This window comes from Emydura macquarii, unplaced genomic scaffold (genome assembly GCF_026122565.2).
Source record: "Emydura macquarii macquarii isolate MOO-44397 ecotype Brisbane River unplaced genomic scaffold, CSIRO-AGI_Emac_v2 contig_1027, whole genome shotgun sequence".
In the NCBI taxonomy this organism is placed as follows: Eukaryota; Metazoa; Chordata; order Testudines; family Chelidae; genus Emydura; species Emydura macquarii.
Genome location: NW_027131164.1, coordinates 19,027,155 through 19,046,739, shown reverse-complemented (window position 1 = coordinate 19,046,739; position 19,585 = coordinate 19,027,155). Strand labels below are relative to the sequence as shown.

At 41.4% G+C, this 19,585-nt stretch overlaps 1 protein-coding gene across 1 annotated transcript in view; it reads left to right on the top strand.

Moving 5' to 3' along the window:
• The window catches only part of SNTG2 (syntrophin gamma 2), a 429,181-nt gene that overhangs the window by 175,738 nt on the left and 233,858 nt on the right, over positions 1-19,585 (top strand). The window contains exon 2 of the mRNA XM_067544886.1: positions 14,659-14,796. Within this exon, the coding sequence (XP_067400987.1) occupies positions 14,659-14,796 (138 nt within the window). The remainder of the gene's footprint in view (positions 1-14,658; positions 14,797-19,585) is intronic.

Sequence of the window (19,585 nt, the reverse complement as noted above, 5' to 3'; positions counted from 1 at the left end):
GCCCAAAAGAGGTAGTTAAAAAAGAGAGGAATCAGTCACCTAGGACTACAAGCCTCATCTGTCTCCTAGTTGTCAGTAATAAAGCTGTGCTTAAAAAAAGGGAGGGTGAAGTATGTCGTTTTTACAAGAACAATATAAATATGGTATTATGCCTGAGTGGAGAAGCAGACATGAATACTCCAAATACATCTCAGCTGAAGGTCAGACCACTATAAGATCAGTTGGGTTATTTATGCCTCAGGTCTGAAAAACTGAAAATTCTGGCTCTGTGACATCGAAAGTTACCCACTATTAAATGTTAAGACTGGCTGTTTTTCATTATTGGACAAAAATTAACTTTGTGTTTCTTGTGTGATGTGTTTGTTTGCTTTTACACCATGAGAGTTGAAACATGTCAGTCACAACCTGTTTTATAATATTGACCAGGCAGCCACTTACCTTGCTTCTAGTTTATTTTTTTTACTGGAATTAAGTGATATGAATCACATCTCACATAATTGCTATTGCAGTTAGGGTGCTTTGTGATGTCTTGTCTGTTTTATTCTTTTAATGGCCCAGATGCAAAACGTCAAAACTTCATCTCTATTTCTTGGTAGAAAAATGTAATGTCATAAACCAATGCCCATGTGTGAAGGATTCTGTGAACAAATATTATTTGTACAAAATTATAATAATTTGTAAAATTATAATACATTATAATAATTTGTAAAAAAGTTGAAGAATAAAATATAATTACATTAATATAATTAAAAAGTAAAGTCATTAATTGTTATCCCTCTTTTCTTGATCATCTACAAATCCTCTGGATTGAAGATTCAGAAATATTTGTTTGTAAGTGGTGCTACTAAAGATAGTTATATGGTCTGCTTTTTTAAAAACTTGATATTTACCTTCTCCTTAAAGGAAACTACAAGGTTATATTGCAAATATTTGTGCAGTCCTGCCTAGGGGATACTAATGTTTAATATTAATTATTTTTTCCTTGCAACTAATTGATTATGTATAAACACACTATGAATGTAAGGGAGTTTGAGATAAAGAAAGCTATTGAAATCTAAAAGCTCGTCTAAGGAAGGTGAACATTGTAGTCTGCAAACAGAGTAGTGTTCAGTCTAACTGAATTCTCTTGCAACATAGGGATTTTTTAAAAACGATTAAAGCTGTTCAAATAGTATCTGTCAAATTCAACAAATGTTAGTTTTTCATTAAATCATTTTTTCAATGCATACTTTTTTACAATGTCTGACCAGCTCTTAAAATATTTGATGAATCACAAGCCTTTTCATAGTCATCTATATAATATAGTGAACTTTTCTTTGGGCTTGATCCTCCAAGGTGTTGAGCACCAGGGCCCTTCATCCAGCAAAATATTTGAGCACATGCTTAACTATGTAGTCTCATTAAAGTCAGTGATGTTTGCTAAATTGTGACCCTAGTGTGCAGCACATTGCAGTAATTAGCTTTTAAAAATCCAAATCTTTCTACTATGCAAACCACTTACATTTCCGAGAACTTAGTATGCAAAAAAAGGTACAGAATGTATTTTCTTTGTGTGATTATTACCGAAGAAATATATGTATGTATTCAGGAATTAGATTCATTGTAGTTCCACTCACACCATTGGCTCTAGCAGAATTTCATTTTAGTATTCAGCATAATCTACTAATGACCATGTTTGCAATTTATAAAAATGTATCTTCTGAGACACGAGAATCTCACACAGTAAACACCCTGTGCCACCTCAGGGAACTACATGGGAGTCTGCATTTTTATAATGGTTACAGTTACTAGGCAATGAATGCTAGCCTCATCTCTGAAATTTGATAACCATGTTTTGTTAGCCAACAGAAGTAGTGGCACTTTGTGTAAGATAAAAATTTTTCTCGTTCACTTTTAATGGCCACAGTTACAGTCAAACCTCATAAGGACTTGTTTCAGATATTCCATTCAGAGCCTTTTGGGCATTGATAGCCTACCCTGCAGTAACAGTTTCTAAGGTTTCCACAACCCACATCCAGTGAGTGTGTGTGTGTATATATATGTATATATATATATACATTCTGTTCTTTACTTTTCTACACTTTTTTTGTCAAATGATAACTACCCTACATAGACTGATCACCAGTATTTTGGCATACATTTTCACTGTGCAATGCCTCAAAGACAAAGAGTAAAAAAATCATGCAGACCCCGATCCCTTCCTCTTACGGTATCTTTTTTTTAAAGACTGATTTTCTATTGAATGAGAGTTCTTAATCCTTAGCTCAAACACTTGGCTGAAAGCTCTCTTGCGGCCATGAAACCTTCTACAGGAAGCACTTTGTCCTTGGCCATATTTTTAATAGTTTTCTTTATTTCTGTAGGGGCAAAAACTTTTCCTTTGATTCATCTGATAGAACATTCAGCTGAAGGACAAGTTATTTCTGTAGTCTTCTGACATTCCTATTTTTGATTAATATAATGACTGATAGATGCAAGAGTTATTTTTTCCAGACTTCATTTGATTTGGTAACCACCTGTATGTTTGGTTGCCTGGTTTTTTTAGTGACTATATTATTTTATAGTGACTATATAGTGACTTTATGTAACAGTATTTTTTTCATTATGAGCAAGTATTCAAACTGCTTTGTTCATAATGTAACTATAATATAATGCTTTTGCTTTGTGCTCATTAATGGGCATTTGTAGTTTGATTTTGCTGTGAATGCATTGACCATTTATTTTGTAAAACAATGTACTTTTATGTCTCAGATCTGATTGAGTTCTTCTAGTCTAGAATCTTTTTTTTCAGTTCTCAGTTCTTTTATCTGGGATAGAGGGAGGCATGGAGGGAGAGGTTGAGGTTGGTGTGTTTGCTTTTTAATTGAAACATAATAACAATCTACCCACCTGGCTGTAGATTTTATGGCAACTCGTAGTATTAGCTTGGATTGTATAATAATATATGTTTAAAACCAAACTACAGGAATATATATAGAATTTAGTTATGAAACAAAGAGAGGGGAGTATTGAACTGTCACCTGCCACAATGGAATTCATCCAAGCAGAGGGAGACCTCCATTGATATGGTGCATGAGACAACAAATATACATTTTATGGGCCAGACTGGTAAAAGATAGTGTTAATATCTGTGAAAAAATGCGACATTTTAAAAATGGAATCAGAGAAAGGTTGGTGGCACTGGATCTTTGTAAACATTTATCCCATGGGCCCTCACCTGGCCCGTGCCAGAGCAAAACAGGCTTTTGCTGCGAGGAACTTCTGTGTGGCTCCTGTTCCTCATAATTTGTGGTTTATTTATTTATTTATTTATTTATTTTTGCAGTGTCGATAATTTGCTGTTCCTCTGCACCATGAATTTCACCCTTAATAAGTATTTATATACTTGTTGTATCTACTATACAGCCTGGGGTGAGGGGTAGATTTCACCCCCAGCTACAATGTAGAGCCCAGTTATTCAGACTTTATCCACTTGGAGTGGATTTCATTCAGTGCATTAATGCAGTGTTTTCCAAGCTGTGGGTCATTACTCCTAGGGCGGGTCATTAAAGACCGTTGGAGACGCAAGGCATTATGTATTACAATCCAAAACTAAGAAAAATCTCACTTCCCCACTCGTCTCACATCTTACCATTCAAAGTCAAGTATTCTCTGTCATCCTCTTGAAACAAACATACACATTATGTAGGCTTATCATGGTTACCATTGTTGTTTTTGCTTTTACAGAAAATGTAAGGGGGGAGGTCACATTTTTTTTTAAATTTTGAATAAGTGGTCACCAACCTGAAAAAGTTGAGAAATGCTTCCCTAATGCAATATTTGAGATATTAAACATACAGATGAAAGTAAACGCAAATATAAAAGTGTGTACATGTTTTGTGTTGGAAAGTTTTATTGTTAGCTTTCACTTGGCTAAAATGTTTTAGAAGAAATATATTTCTGTACATTCTTTGATTCTTGTGATTTTGGAAAAAAGGGGTGTTCCATCACCTGAACTAATCTATTTTTATGACCTAAGAAAACCAAAGTCAGAATACAGTGGCAATTGCGGCAGTGGTTGCTAAGTTGTTTTCTAACTATTTGCTCTGATTCTGCTAGAAGGAACTTATGTTTAGAGGGGGAATACGTTTTTTTTAAGAGATACTTTCTTGGGGGGGGGAGACGTGAAGGAAGGTGATAACAGCCCCCATGCATAAGAAAACACACACACTGAACAGGCCCATGAGTGAAGAATCTAAGGAGAACTTTTTACTAAAAAATTCCTGCCTTGGCCTGGAAAATAGTAAAATTGCTGACCAAGGACATGAGCAGTCTGATCAAAGCTGAAACTTGTAAAAAGGAATCTGTAGCTCTCTAAATCATGATGGAACGGGGTAGATTTTATTCACTCCTTGGTAAAGGAATTTCATGACAGGCTGCTAATAGGCAGCCACTGAGTAGGAAGATTTTTTATCTTTTCTATTTAAAGAAAAGAGCGAACTATGTTTAAGGTATGACTGACAGACCTAACCAGACCAGAAGCAAACATTCAGCAGTGAACAAACTCTTTAAACAAAATAAACCCAATAATTAAAAGAGATGAATTTTGGGAATACACATTGACCACACCTAATTGCATTAATGGCAGTTAATATGACGAGTGTGCAACGGGGTGCCAGTTTCAAGGATATTGCATGTGAGAGATGGTCCTTTTTTTCTTAACACCGTCTGTCAGGGCAGGTGAAACCTATTAGCTCCAATCCAGGTAATCAGTGGGATGGAAGATCACCTGAAGCAGAGGGAACTAGTGACAGGGACAGAGTGAGCCTCGGAACAGCCAAACTGATGGGACAGTTTGGACTGAGAATCATGTTTAGTGGTTGTTTTATTTTAAGAATAAAGGTGTGGGTTGGGCAAAACACCATTAAAACTGGGAGGTGCCCTTTATTTAAGATAGCTGTAAAAGCCTTTAAGCTTCTTTATGAAACAATAGATGCCTCCACATCATAACACAGGCACATGTCACCACCAAAAACATAGTTCCTGAGTAATCCTATATGTGCCTATGTGAGAGAGGGGGTTGACTGTGTATTCTTTTCAGTGTGTGTGGGGCGAAGGTGAGTGAGTGAGAGAGAGAGAGGCAGGAGAAACATTTCCCATACTTGAGAGTGACCTTATCCTGAAATAAATCTTTCCTGAAGCCCCACTTCTGGCCTTCAAGTAGCCCCCCGACCTCTCCAAGCTCATATACTCACAAACAAGCTTGCTAAAGACCAGGACCCACCAACTCAAAGCGGCACCAGACCCTGCCAGAACTACAGAAGCAAAACCTGCAGACATCTTTCCACTGCTACAATCCCACAACACACCTTCCATGGAGCCTATACATGTGTACTATTTGTAACGGGAGGAGTCACTGAGCCCGGGATACAACTGATTACAGGGGACAACTAAAGAAAAAGAACAGGAAGGGGCATGGAGGTCACAGGTTTAAACGAAGGGAACCAGAAAGGGACACCGAACAGAGAACCCCGAACAATGCCCACTGCCCCCAGAAGGTGTCAAGGGAGCCAGCAGATGCCATCCTGGTGACTTTGTGGAATGCGGGGCTAACAGCAAATCCCCGAAAATGCTGCATAGGGTGGCAGGAGACCACCTACCTTGGGTACACCTTGGGCCGATGGACCCAACAGCCACTGATAGGGAAGGTGCAAGCCCTGCAGGACTGGCCCCGACCGACCACCAAAAAGCAGATGCGGCAATTCCTAGGTTTGGCCGGCTACTGTCGGAGATTTGTACCCGAATTTGCCACCATTGCCGCGCCACTCACAGACCTGCTAAGGAAAGACCAGCCGCTCCGAGTTCGGTGGACACCAGAGTGAAACAAGGCTTTTACTGCTTTGAAGAATGCACTGTGCCGCGAGCCCGTGCTCTACAGCCCCGACTTAAACCACCCCTTCATGGTGCAATCAGATGCTTCGGCTGTCGGATTGGGGGCTGTTCTCGCCCAGAAGTTTGATGGAGAAGAGCATCCCGTCTTGTACATAAGTTGCAAGCTATTTCCTAGGGAGCAGAAATATGTGACAATCGAGAAGGAGGCGCTAGCAGTAAAGTGGGCGCTGGAGGCCCTTAGGTACTACCTCCTTGGCAGCCCTTTCATGGTGATCACGGACCATGCACCCCTCCGCTGGCTCCACCAAATGAAGGAGGCAAACACCCGGGTAATGCGCTGGTATCTCGCCGTACAACCCTTTGCCTTTACCATTCAATATCAAGCAGGGAAAGACCATGCCAATGCGGATGCCTTGTCCCATTTAGGGGAAGGGGCGCAGGCCAGCCCCAGAGACCATGAGCTGGACTTCAGGAGAGGGGTGTGTAGCAAGGCACCGTGGCCTTCCTCGGAGCCAGGGCCCAAGGAAGGGTCTCTCTGCCTCCGCTGGACAGAACCAGCCCCTGCAGTCCAAGCCACCTGGAAGCAGAGGGGTGGAGCCAGGGCCAGGGTAGGAAGTATAAAAGGCAGGCACAGCAGCCCAGTTGAGGGGAAGCTGCCGCTGGAGACAGACATGTCTTCCCAGAGGCTGCGGCCTAGGCCTGACCCAGGCCCTGTGGTGGTTTGGCACAATCGCTGACTGGAGCCTCCAAAGCCTGCCCGAATTGCCGGGCCCAAGTGACTGGAGGGGGCTGCCCGACCATAGTGACAGGGTAGGGCTGCCAGACCCTAGTAGCTGGGAGCAGCTACCCAAGCCCACTGGGTGGAAGAAACCCCCTGAGGCTGCCCCTGACCTGGAGGAGCTGCCTGGCGTGGAGGATCCACTGGCATGGACTGAACTTTGTGGACTGGAGGAACCCTTGGGGCCCTGTGACCTGGAGGAGCTACCTTCCGCAGATGACCCTGAGGAGTGTCCGGACCTGCCACCAGTCGATGGTGAGGGACTTTCCGAACGCACGCTCACCGCCTCCCACAGCGAACCGGAGGGAGCTACGTGGCTGCAGATACCCAGGGATTGGGTGGGAGTAAGTGGCCCAGGGACAGCTATAGCAAGTGGCTGAGTCAGGGGCAAAACCCCCGTCAGCGTGTTGCGGCTGGATCCCCGCTGACTCAGTGGCAAAGCCGTTTGCCACTGATAGGGCCCTGGGCTGGGACGCAGTGGAGTCGGGTGGGCCTGCGTCCCCCTTCCCCCTTTCCTAACCACCCGGGAGTGCTTGGCATTCTCTGCACTGCTGGCTAGAGGACCCCGAGCTTTGCCAGCCCCGCCTGACTGTAAGGCTGTGGGCTATAGACCACTAGACCTGCCCCGCCTGCTTGAGGGCTGGGGAGCTGCAACCCATACGTGTCCCGCTCACTTGAGGGCCGGGGGCTATGGATTCCTTTGCTGGCCCTGCCCAGCTTGAGGTCCGGGGGTTGTAGACTATACCTGCCTGCCTACTTGAGGACCGGGGCAGACTGCTTGTCTGCTCCGCCCTGCTTGGGGGCCATTGGCACCAGACTACTCACCACACCTCTCGCCCTATTTGAGGGCTGGGGGCCATAGGACCTTGGTACTTTCCAGCCCTGCTTGCGAGCTGGGGGCTAAATACTCCATTGCCTGCCCCGCCTTGTCTGAGGGCTTGGGGCAATAGACTACTGGCCCACCCCGCCTGTCAGAGGGTCGGGGGGCCACAGACCCCTTACCAGCCTTGCCCTATGTGAGGGCCAGGGGGCTATAGACTGCCGGGGAAGCCCGCCCCGCCTTGGGGCTAGGGCTACAGACTCATAAACGGAGTTTATTCCCCTCGAGAAAGGCACTGTGGCCTTTCTAGGAGTCTGGGCCCGAGGAAGGGTCGCGACGGCGCAGGCTGGACTGTGCTACCAGCCTGCAACATGTCTAACCCAACATATAGTATACCTCATCTAATGCACTAAAAGTCTCACTAACCACTATGGGTGAAACCAGATAATCACTATTCACTATACTGCTGAATGAACTCACACAGGAAAATGATAAAAGACAAAAACACCATCTCACCTGTTGCCGAACGCTTTTCACAAAGCAACTCTATATCTGACCTATCAATCCTCATCCTCAAAGGAAACCTGCACAACACTTTCAAAAGATGAGCCTGGGAGCTTAAATTAATTACTCTGCTAGACATTAAAATCATGGACTGAACAGACTGACTGGATTTATGGTTTATTACAACAATCTGTAACTCAATAACCTCCTCTGTTTGTCCTATGACTGTAGAGGTGTTAACGGGCCATTCTACCCTGAATGATCCCTTACAGCATGTGCTATCTACTTATGCTAAACAATCTGTTCCAGCTTCACAACAAAATGCAAAGTGGGAGTTCCTCTCCCAGATCTGACAAAGAGCTCTTGTGACTCGAAAGCTTGTCTCTCTCACTAGCAGAAGTTGATCCAATAGAAAATATTGCCTCATCTACCTTGTCTCTCTAATATCCTGGCACCAACATGGTTGCATCTGCATTGGCATATTACAAAAACACACACAGAGAAGTAGCAGAAATCCAGAACAAGCACTGAGAACATGGCTCTGAGAAAAGCCTAGAGAAAGAGAGAGCTTTTTGAGTTGTTTACTCCTGGGGAATTCTATGCCAAAAAATTTAAAAATTCTGTGCATGTTTTAAAATTCTGCAGGTTTTATTTGTCAAAATAACACAATATAATCATGCCATTTTCAATTATTTTGGTAATTTATTTCAAAATTCTTGTCAGCAAGGATGTCTAACAATACAAACAACAAAGATTCAGGAAATACTGTTTGACAAATAGATTCCTTCCTTGGCATATTAATACAGAACTTGATGTATCTTTGTTGACCCGACCCACCCATGGAAATACAATGAAATAACACACAAATCAAAAAGGAAAAAAAAACCCAAACAATTCTTTAACAAAATAATTTCATAGAGCTCTAATCAAAATAATCAAATATAAAATGTAAAAATAACCTCACGGACTATCCGAGAAAATAAAGTGAAGTAAAATATCTGTATTACCAGTGAAGTCTCATAAGTATGTGACCTCATAAGTGTGGAGACCTCATAAGTATGTGGAATTTTCCTCATAAGCAGAATATGGTTCAGAAAATATTGCTCACTTGACCAAAGTTCATTATCCGTTATCTCTGAGTCGCTTTAATTTACTCTACATTCAAAACTGGCACTCTAAATTTACAGTCCAAGAAAAAATGCCCTCTGCACCGGTTTCCTTCTTGTGATAGGCTCTATGGAAGCCAATCTCAGTGCTTGGTAAATGAAAAGCAAAGACTTTGATGTAAGCGGTGAGGTCTTGCAAGTGCAGTCTTGTTAAGTGAACACCAAGCTAGGAACCAGGAACTCCAGGGTTTTCTGAATCTGGACACTCATTTGCTATGTGGCCTTGGCAGGAGTTCCCTTAAACTTTCTGTGTCCTTGTTTCCCAGTATGTAAAATAGAGAGTGATATTTCTGTACCTTTGGAGAATGCTGTGGGGCCTTGTTAGCAGGCAATCAGAAAGCCCTTTGAGCATATGAAGTTATATAGTGCTAAGGATGGTTAGGATGGTGAGTCCAGGCAATCTGACTTCCTTGTTCTTGTACTGAGCATGAAAGGAATAGGAGACTGAGGGCAAAATATCCAAACACTTCATGATTCCCACCTGCTGCATGTGATGGGGATTGTGGGTGCCCAACATATTGGAAAGCTGACATTGAGCCACTTTCTAGCACACAAGATGAGTTTTGAGGCAGGGGAGTGAGCTCTGAGCTAAAAGGACTCCCTGACATTAGCTCATGCAAAGATGGAGGCAGACAGTAGCTGGGCTGTCCCACAGTCCCTCAGAGACCTTCACTGTCCCTGAGGAGAGAAGACTATGCACCTGGCTGCCTGGTGCCTTCAGGGGAGTGTCCTGAGGAGCACAACTTGTGCCAAGTCACCATGTCAGATGTGCCTTGGTGCCCACTTCCTCTGCTGCTCTGCCTTGCAGTGTCTACCTGAGGGGTAGGGCCCAGCTCCCCTCCCCCAATGTGCAGTCAAGCTCCCCTCCTCCCTGGATGTTTTCCATGGTCACAGGAGTATGCATACAACCGGGATGAGCGTGAGAAGTAGCAGCTACAGCTGCCGCCTCCAGGCTCCTGGGTGCCCACCCCCTTCATGTGTCATGCCTGGCACTGGTGGTGCTGCCCCGTACCCTCATCCTCCTCCTCGCTCCATAATGGCACTGGCTCCCATCCTCCTATGGAGGGAGCAGCATCAAATTATGCATGAAAAAATAAAATTATGTGGGGAATATTAATTTATGCAATTTCTGCAAAGCGCAGTGGCACAGAATTCCAACAGTTGTACGTGTAGGCTGAAAGTGGTTTAGAGCTAAGAGAAAAGAAACTGTCCCCTGTTGTTTTGGTTCCTCCTATGGTCAGGGAAATGGCTTTGTACATTCTTTGAAACTCAACAGAACTGCCTCAGAAAAACACCTGATTCTGTCATCAATTTCTGCTCCTAATGGAACAATCCACCAGGCCCACATTTTGGCTAACTACTTGGGTCAAAGGGGTTAATTTTGGACCATATCCTATATGGTGGAGGATAGGAACTCCACCTGGTTATTCAGTAGGATCATAAGTATCCACATGGGGTCTAATGTCCAAAAGCACCTAAAGAGGCAGCTAGTGAGGTTTTCAAAAGTTCATAGACCTCTATGTGGTTTCATTGCAAGTCAGACATCTAGTGTGGTGGGGCAGCTGCCCCACACTAGCCTGGATAGGGTTAATAAAGCCCTAGGGAGGCTGCACTGGGAGACACAAATCAGGACCGAGAAGGCCCTATATCAGCAGCCAGCAGAGAGCAAAAGGGGCAGTCACTCCCAGGAGCTTGGCGAGGGAAGGCTGGCTGCCTGCAGGCTGAGGAAGGTTAGCACTGTGGACAGAGAAATGGCTAGCTCTGGAGAAGGAGCAGCTGAGAGTCCTGAGGTAAGGGCAGGGCAATGGGGACCACAGCTGCCACTGGAGGAAGTGGCTAGACTGGGACTGCAGAATCCCCTGAAAGCGGGGAGAGCACAGATTGTGGCATGGTCAGAGAGCTGTGTCATGAAGTGGCTGCTGTGGGCTTTGGAGAGATCTGGGTCCTAAGGTGGAGATGTAATGGCAGGCAAGACACAACCACGTGGCAGCGCTGGGATCTGCAGAGCTGATTCCCCAGACGAACCAGTGGGAGGTGCCAGAACGGTGGGTGGAACCTCATTACACCTAGGCCCTTTTGAAATTCCATTAAGCACTTAATTGTATCTTTAAGCATCTAAAACTTTTGAAAATCTGTCCCATGATGCCTAAAGCATCATTGTTATCTTTGCTGAGGAGATACATCTCCCTCTGAAGCCTCTCCTTCATACTCTAGGAGCCTCAGACCTTTCTGGAGCTAGCTGCTGGATTGCCTGTACTATTCTCTATAGAGACTTGTTTTTACACTAAAAGTGCAGTGAACATTATAATAGTGATCATGGAGTATACGCCCGTCCATGCAAAGACTAAGTCCCCATTAAAATAAGCTAATTAGAAAAGGCACTTTGTCCTAACAAGATCCTGACTGTTGCATGTAAAGTTACTTTACTTATGACATCCATTAACACATGGAGTGAACAGCTGAATGCCCTGAACTTTGATACACAACCATTTATAACGATCTCAAACTTGAAGGGCTGAAAGAAATCTAGATTAATCTTCTTGATTTGGAAACAAATAAGATATTGCTGTATGTCACCTTATATCACATCAAGAGCTGGATGGAGTATGGGGTGGGTAATGGGCCTTAATAAAAATAGAGGAGCTTCATTCAGAGTTTCAGTTGAAACAGTGTGATGGAAAATGCTAAAGAATATAATCAGTTACTCCATACCTTTCATTCATTACTAGATGATCTATTACAAATAAAAGTTCTGGTTGTTTTTACTGGAGGTACTATAAAACATATGTAGCAATTACTAGGCACCATTATGTGCTGCCTTAGGATTATATAGAGTGTTCTGCATAGTTCTGTTCTCTCATGGTGTCTCTGTGCAGTTTATTCTGAGATGGTGGCTGGAGTAGCAATGATTGGTTATCAGGGTCAAATATAATGATGATGGAATACTGTATGAATAAAATTGAATTTGAGTAAAGTGATTTTACAAAGGTGTTTTTCCTACTTTTGAAAATATCTGTAGACCCCTGTGCGGATTCAAAATTTGTATCTGCATCCAATATGCAATCTGTAAACATGATCCATGGATATCCACAGATATAAATTTGCAGGGCTTTAAATATCTGCTAATGCATAGGCAGCTGTTTTGTTTACCAATAATGCCTGTACAGTCACTTACAAAAAAAGTTACTAAATCATCTGATCAGTATCAGTAATATCAAGGTACTGAAAACTTCGGAATATAAGGAAGTGAAAGAACCGTTGCATCCTTCTCAGACAGCCTTACACTTCTTTCAGACATCCCTAACGGACATGGGGGCTTGTGGGCACTGAAAAAGCTAAAATGGCATAGCTGCGCTGCTGCAGGCGTGCCACTGTAGCGTGTCAGTAGACACTACCTACTCTCACAGAAGGGACTCTCCCATTGGCGTAGGTAATCTACCTGCCCTGGTAACAATTCTTCCATCAACCTAGAGCTGTTTATACAGGGACTTATGTTGCCTTAACTATGCCACTCAAGCGTAGTTAAACTGATTTAATTTTCTAGTGTAGACCAGGCCTAATCCTTCAGCAACAAAAAGCATCCTCTTTAATGTTACAGAAATTAAAATATTATCAAAGAATTCAAGTCCCAAATCTGATGTACCTTAATGTACCAGTTTTTTATAAGCTTTTGAGGAAGGTGTATTTTGAGGAAGGTGCCAAGGACATATTTTTTTTTATTCCATCACTCAGTTGCTCTTTGTGTATATAAAACACAAAATCAACTAAGAATAAGCTCTTGACCATTTCCTTTAACAAGACAGTGTTAAATTTCATGCTGGATCACAAATTATTGGGCTTGATATTGTTCACTTACATAGCAGAGAACAATAATTTCCTCCACTGCAGGAATCATTATTTAAGAGGTAAAATTACATGTTTAGTTGCTCCCATTTGGCTTTAAAATCTGTGAACCTCCAATGTAATGTTTATAATCTGCTTCTATGCAAAATCAATAGAGCACTAATTAATTAATCTCATTTTCCAGTGTTCTGTTGGGATCCTTAGTTGTGCTAGTACCTAGCAGGTCGTAAACACTCAAAGAAAAAAAATCAAAATGTCAAATAATTGACTTAAAAAGACATGTAATCCAGGAAAAATATGATTCATGGTAGACATGAAGATGTTTCCCCTTGTGAATGGTACAGACGATCTACTGCACCAGCATCTGTCAGACAATTTGAATACGTGTACATCAATAGTTTGGTATAATAGGAATAAAAAAAGTCACAGCATTCTGATGTCACTGTGATGGTCAAATTAGAAATTTTTAGCCCGATAAATGTTATAACTCAAATGTCACATAATCACTAATTTCTGCTTTGAAAATAGATGTTTTGGTTTGTCTCTAGCATACAGAATGCAAATAGAATACTTTATCTAAAGCTCATTATCTTCTGAAAGTGTTCTAGTCCATTGACATTACCAGCTAGATATTTTGGTCCTAATTCTGCAAACCTAATTAAACCAAATCTCTCACATTGGAGATAAATGGGAGGTTTCCATAATGAAGATCACAGGACCAAAATGTGAAAATGTGAATTATTCTATTAATCTATTTAGGTGTTTCAGGGGGCATTGTGTCATGTTGATTTTTATCTTATGTAATGTATTTTGTACACAATCATATACAGAAAACTTGGAAAAATACCTTTTTCTTTTGGCTACTAGCTATCTTTTAGATTTTGAACAGTTAGTGTCCTTTAGTCGTTAAACCAAGATATCTCAATTATCCAGTGTAATTTACCATTTAATATTCTGGTGACAGTGTACTTCCATTCAAATTGTGATACATGACATTTAAATCTTTTGTAACTTCAGAAGTAGGCGTATAGTTTGATTTTCACAAACTGAAATGTGTGTGTGTGTTTGTGTGTGTAAAATTAGGATGTAAAATGTATTGTCCTCTGGCACAATGGGACTCTGTGCTGTAAGGGTAAAGCTTGTCTATGCAGGAGATAGAACTTTTTTGGGAACCAGCCCGAGGCTGGTATGAGACCGTGGAATAGACTCCGTCAGGAATGAAGGACCATCACAAACCTCACCACTGTCCACTTCAAGTGCTAGGTGCATTTCTTTAAACCCGGCCTTCTCTAATGAAAACATAGCAGCATGTATATTTAAAGCAAGCAAGCAAACAAAAGATCCTTCCAAAACAGAACAGTCCACTTCACTCATTTCTCCTCCTGGCATTGGAAAGAGGTCTTAAAGTGAGAATGAATTACACTTACACCCTCTTTAAGGCCTAGATAAGTGCAAAAGGGCCTTTGTGTATGTGTGAGTGAAAATCAGGCCCTTGTGTGAGCATTCTAAACAATATAAAACCTCAGAAAACAGGCTGATCTTCCACTTATTCTTTTAATCAATGTACATTTTTGTGCAAAAGCTATTGAAATTAAATGACCTTTTGTTATTTATCATCATAAAATGCTCCTGTACTTAAACTGTTTTATTTGTATTTTTGTACTTTGTTTCCACAGACTAAAACTGGTATTGCATTGTTATATGATGAAGGGTCTGAAAATGCCTATGACATCCAACTGAAGCTTACAAAAGAGGTACTAACAATTCAAAAACAAGATGTCATCTGTGTTAGTGGAAGTGATCAGAGTACAAATGTAAGTATTTCTAGTGCTTCCAATTGTATACTTGTATGTGTTCCCAGATAATCAGGTTATCAGAATGTGAGAGACTATCAAATAACACATAGGTAAAGAATGAACAATATTAATTTGCGTGTGTGTGTGTGTGTGTGTGTGTGTGTGTGTGTGTAAGTGTAAAAGAATATTTTGTTCTGCCACAGCCTCTTTTCCAACACACTTTCTAAAGTAGTGGAAACATTGCAAGAAAGACTGGGGAGTGGCATATAAATACTGAGAATGCAGCATTTCATCATCAGAGAAATGGTTAGTTAGGTTATTAAATGAAGAAAGTCTTCTCTTCCAATTGAGAGCACTTTGAAAAGACAACAGACTACATCACCCATTCCTTCAGAATCTCTCCTTCATTTCAGTATCAAATATTGATTGATTGTTTGTTCAAGAGCAGGAGAAGTTGGGACAGTATTTACAAGTCACTTTCTTCACTTTAAACCTTTCCAGGCACACCTGGAACCTAAAAAAAAGGGTGCTAGCACATATGCTATGCTTTCTTTTCCAAATGCAGTCAGTGCTCACTCTTAGGGCTTTTAGCTCTGTCATGATCTCTGGCCATGTAGAGGTCCTCTTCTGTATCAGCAGGTAACATTTTCTTTTTATGCATTGTGGGATGGTTATGCACACGTGCTGTAAAAAGAAGTTAGCAAGGTAAGGAGGAGAATGGGATGTGGACAAGTTCCCAAAGTGGTAGATTTGCAAGAAAGGATAGTTATGTAATGTTCCTCTGGAAACAAGTGTTGGTGTACCACATTTAATGAGCACAAGAAGTTTCTTGTAATGTCCTGGGAGTTCCTGGAATAAATAATGCATGACAGCTTATTTGGAAACATAGTCAATAGAGAACTCTATACTTAATACACTACAGTGGCACAGCTGTGCTGCTGCAGCTATGCCACTGTAGTGCTTCCAGTGTAGATACTACCTATGCTGACTGGATGGGATCTCCCATCAGCGTAGGTTATCCACCTCCCCGAGAGGCAGTAGCTAAGTTGATAGAAAAATACTTCCATTGACCTAGCGCTGTCTACATGAGGACTTAGGTCAGCTTTGCAATGCTGCTCAGGGGGTTGGACTTTTCACAACCCTGACCAATATAGTTAAACCAGCCTAATTTTCTAGCATAGACCTGGCCTCGGTCTAGCTGTGATATTACACATCTTTTCAGTTAAACATAAAATTTAGCACATAGGGACATTCTGTGAATTTATGATTCCCTGCAGACTCCTTAAGGCAGGAAATGGATTATACTCCAAGAGCGCGCGCGCGCACACACACACACATTGTTGCCTCCTTTCGACTGGAACAGCTAGTTAAAGTTCAGAGCCCTGGGGATGACCCAGTTGGGGGTATAAATTGATGATGGAGCCTGGTATTTTCTTTCATGCAGTCTTGTTTATTCACAAGGAATGTACAAGGTCCTGCTTCTCCAAACTGAGCAGGAACCAGAAACAAAATCATAGTTTCTTGGCTTACTGACCCAAACATCTTTAGCCAACACCAGACACAAAAAACTCTCTTGCGCTTTTTCCAGTCATACAACAAGCTTACAGGCTGCTGCATGACTTTCTTGTCTCTCTCCTTCTTTCTGTTTCTGTTCTCCCTCTCCTCTCTCTCTCTCTTCAGACACACACTTTACCCAGAACAATGGTCAGCAAAAGCCCCTCTACCCATCCAGTCTAAAACTCCAGGTTCACATAACATTTTTGTGTTAGGCTGGGGTTTGTGATTAATTTATTCTTACAGTTAAGCTATATGTATACACACACACACACACACACACACACACATATACATGCTTTTGGACAGTTAATATCTATGTAATGCCATCCAAGAATAATCTAATACAAAATCCTAATAGTAGTTAGCAGTGTTTTCTCTTGTGTCATTATTCTAGATATTGTATGTAGGCAGCTGTGTTTAAGGAGTTGAAGTTCCCAGATGGTCTTCAGAGATAGCCCTAGGTAAATCATAGGTAAGCCTATAGGTGAGAAAGACACTTGTGTGTGCATGGGAAAGGAAATGTCCTCTCCTATATTTGCAGTAGTTGTGTTATGGTGATATCGTATTGGATAAAGGTGAGGGAAATATGGGGGCAATTTGGTTTTACGCTGTAAACCTCTTCATGGTTTGAGTTCTGCATCTCTTAGACAACACCTATTTATTCGTACAGCTTTCAGGCAGCTGAGATAAACTGGGGAGCTCAGCTGACAATGACAAGATTGAAATATCAGGTGATTCCATTCAAGTAATTCTCAGTGCATGTTCCTCAGCTCACTTTCTGCTTGGTCTAACAGAGCCTTTCTTGTTGTTTTAAAGCTTCTTGACACACTGTAACATCCATGTGTTTACCCAGGCTTCTATGAGGAATTAGTTGGAGTTGAGTCTGGGCCTTTCTTTCATGAGTGAGATTCTTTTTCATGTCATTTTTGCTGACATTATATTAATTTGACCAGATATTTTAAATATTTTTATATTTATATATTTTAGTGGGCCTAGCATGATATGATGAGTACCTTAGTAAATAAATTAACAGAGCTGTCAATATCCTATTAATATTATGTTTCCTTGTCAATTCCACCATCCAACAATTTTCTTGATGTTTTGCTGATCAACAGACTTTTTCACTCCATAACTTTTTCACTCATTCACCTGCACATAAACTTAAACAAGTACAAACAAATAAACAAAAAACACCTATAGTCAAGCTTTCCATTCCCCTTCTTGTACAGTCAGAGGGGAGGAAAAATATTGTTGTTGTTTCTGTTTTTCAATACTGGGAATTGTGGTGAAGGGACCATGTAAATACCTAGGCAGAAAAATATGGATTAATTATGAGTAATAAGTAATGAGGGAGAGGTGTAGGGAGAGGCAGAATAAGGGTGGTGATAATATTGTGGTTGATTAGGTCTGTTATGCCAGCATTTTTAAGATTCCAATTTTTTACTATTGTTTTGAATTGCGTATGTATATGCGTGCTATAGGCACAGTAGTATCTATTTTTTTCTGCCTGGTTTCAAGTTATCTGTGTTTTTCAGCTCCTATTATACTGATAATTTATATTCCAGAAAAAGAAACAAAATTTCATCCCATATTGTATTTAATTGTTTATTCTTTTAAATGCCAATTTTTCTAAAGCTTCTATAAGGCTCTAAGGGAAGAAAGAGCCTAAGGAAATAACATGTGGTCTGCAAACATTCTTAATGTTCTCCCAACTTTGGGACACCATAGTTTTAATCTGATTTTCTCATGAGAGTTTATTGATTTCCTTAATTATGTAGGGAGAATAGAAACTTAAATGCCACAAACCAGTCTAGGTCATAGTGTGTTGTGATACTGTGTGGATGGGCAACACAACAGAGACTTATGGAAGAATGGTCCCTTACAAGATCCACTCAAATTCAACTTATCTGAATCATTGTTTCCATGAAACATAGCTATCTGGGAGATCAGACAAAGAAAGACCCTCTTTCATAGCAAGGCTAGGCCCAGGGAGCATTTTGAATGGAAGGACAGAGACCTTGAACCGGACTGTATCCAATGGGTATCACTGTGTGATTTATTCAAAGCATCCGTGTTGCTGAACAGATGGGCTTTTATGATTTGTATCTTCTGGGCCATTTTCATAGTGTTTGGCTTCTTTCTTGGACATGATGAATTGCAACTTAGTGGTCAGCATGGAGATCATGAATGTGTGGATTGCCGTGCCCATGTCAGTGTCACTAAGCACTATTTCTGGTCAGTTGAAGATGGAAAGTTGGCATCCAATAGTACAAAAGATCCCAGGCTGTGAACTGACCAACAATCCAAGGGCAGATGTCCTCTCTGTAGCATACCCTACTATTGAGGGCAGGTTTTCCAAAGTGCTTCCCTCTCTTGCCACCCTTCACCTGCCATTCATCTAGGTGCTGCATTAGGCATTGAGAAAGCTGGGAGATGGTACTGTTTGTTTTTTATGTAGAAGAGATATAGAGCTGGGTGTTGTCTGCATATTGATGGCATTTCAGCCCATGTTGTCTCACTAGTTCCTGAAATGGCTTCATGTGGGTATAGTACAATATGAAGTAGAAGAATGAACCTTGTGGGAGTTCACAGGGGTGGGCTTGGAGGTGAAGGAACTGTTGTCCCTACATTTACATTATAGGGTCTTATTACAGGTAATGTGGCTTTTATATTTCTGTAGTGCACTTACTAGGTCTGAGGGCAATATAGGAATAAATAAAATTTGATCATTTATCTATGATACTTTGCCTTTTCTTTGTGTTGTTAATTGGGGTTGGTGGCTCTTGTTCGTCATCTCCAAGTGTTCCTGTCAAGTATGTCTTCCAAGCTGAGACCAACCTTCTTAGTGTCTTCTTCTGGAGACCTGAACCACCTTTTTCTGGGTTTTCCTCATAGTCTTATTCCCATGACTACCAGATCTTGTATTCTCTGATCAATATATTCTGTGTCTCATCGTCTTATATGACCAACTTGCTCAGTTGATACTCCCTCAATTTTTCCAGGTTGGGGGCTATCTGCATCACATCTTATACCATTTCATTGCATTGCCTATTAGCTCTCATCTTACCCAGTGTCCATCTGAGCATTCTCATTTTGGCAATGTGTAGTGGGTGTTCTCTCTCTCTCTCATTGGACAATGTTCCAACCCATATATAATGGCTGGTCTAATCATGATTTTAAATACTTTGATCTTTGGTTTCCTTGGCATATTCTTGTTGCAGAAAATTCCCATCAACTCCCTCCATTTAGG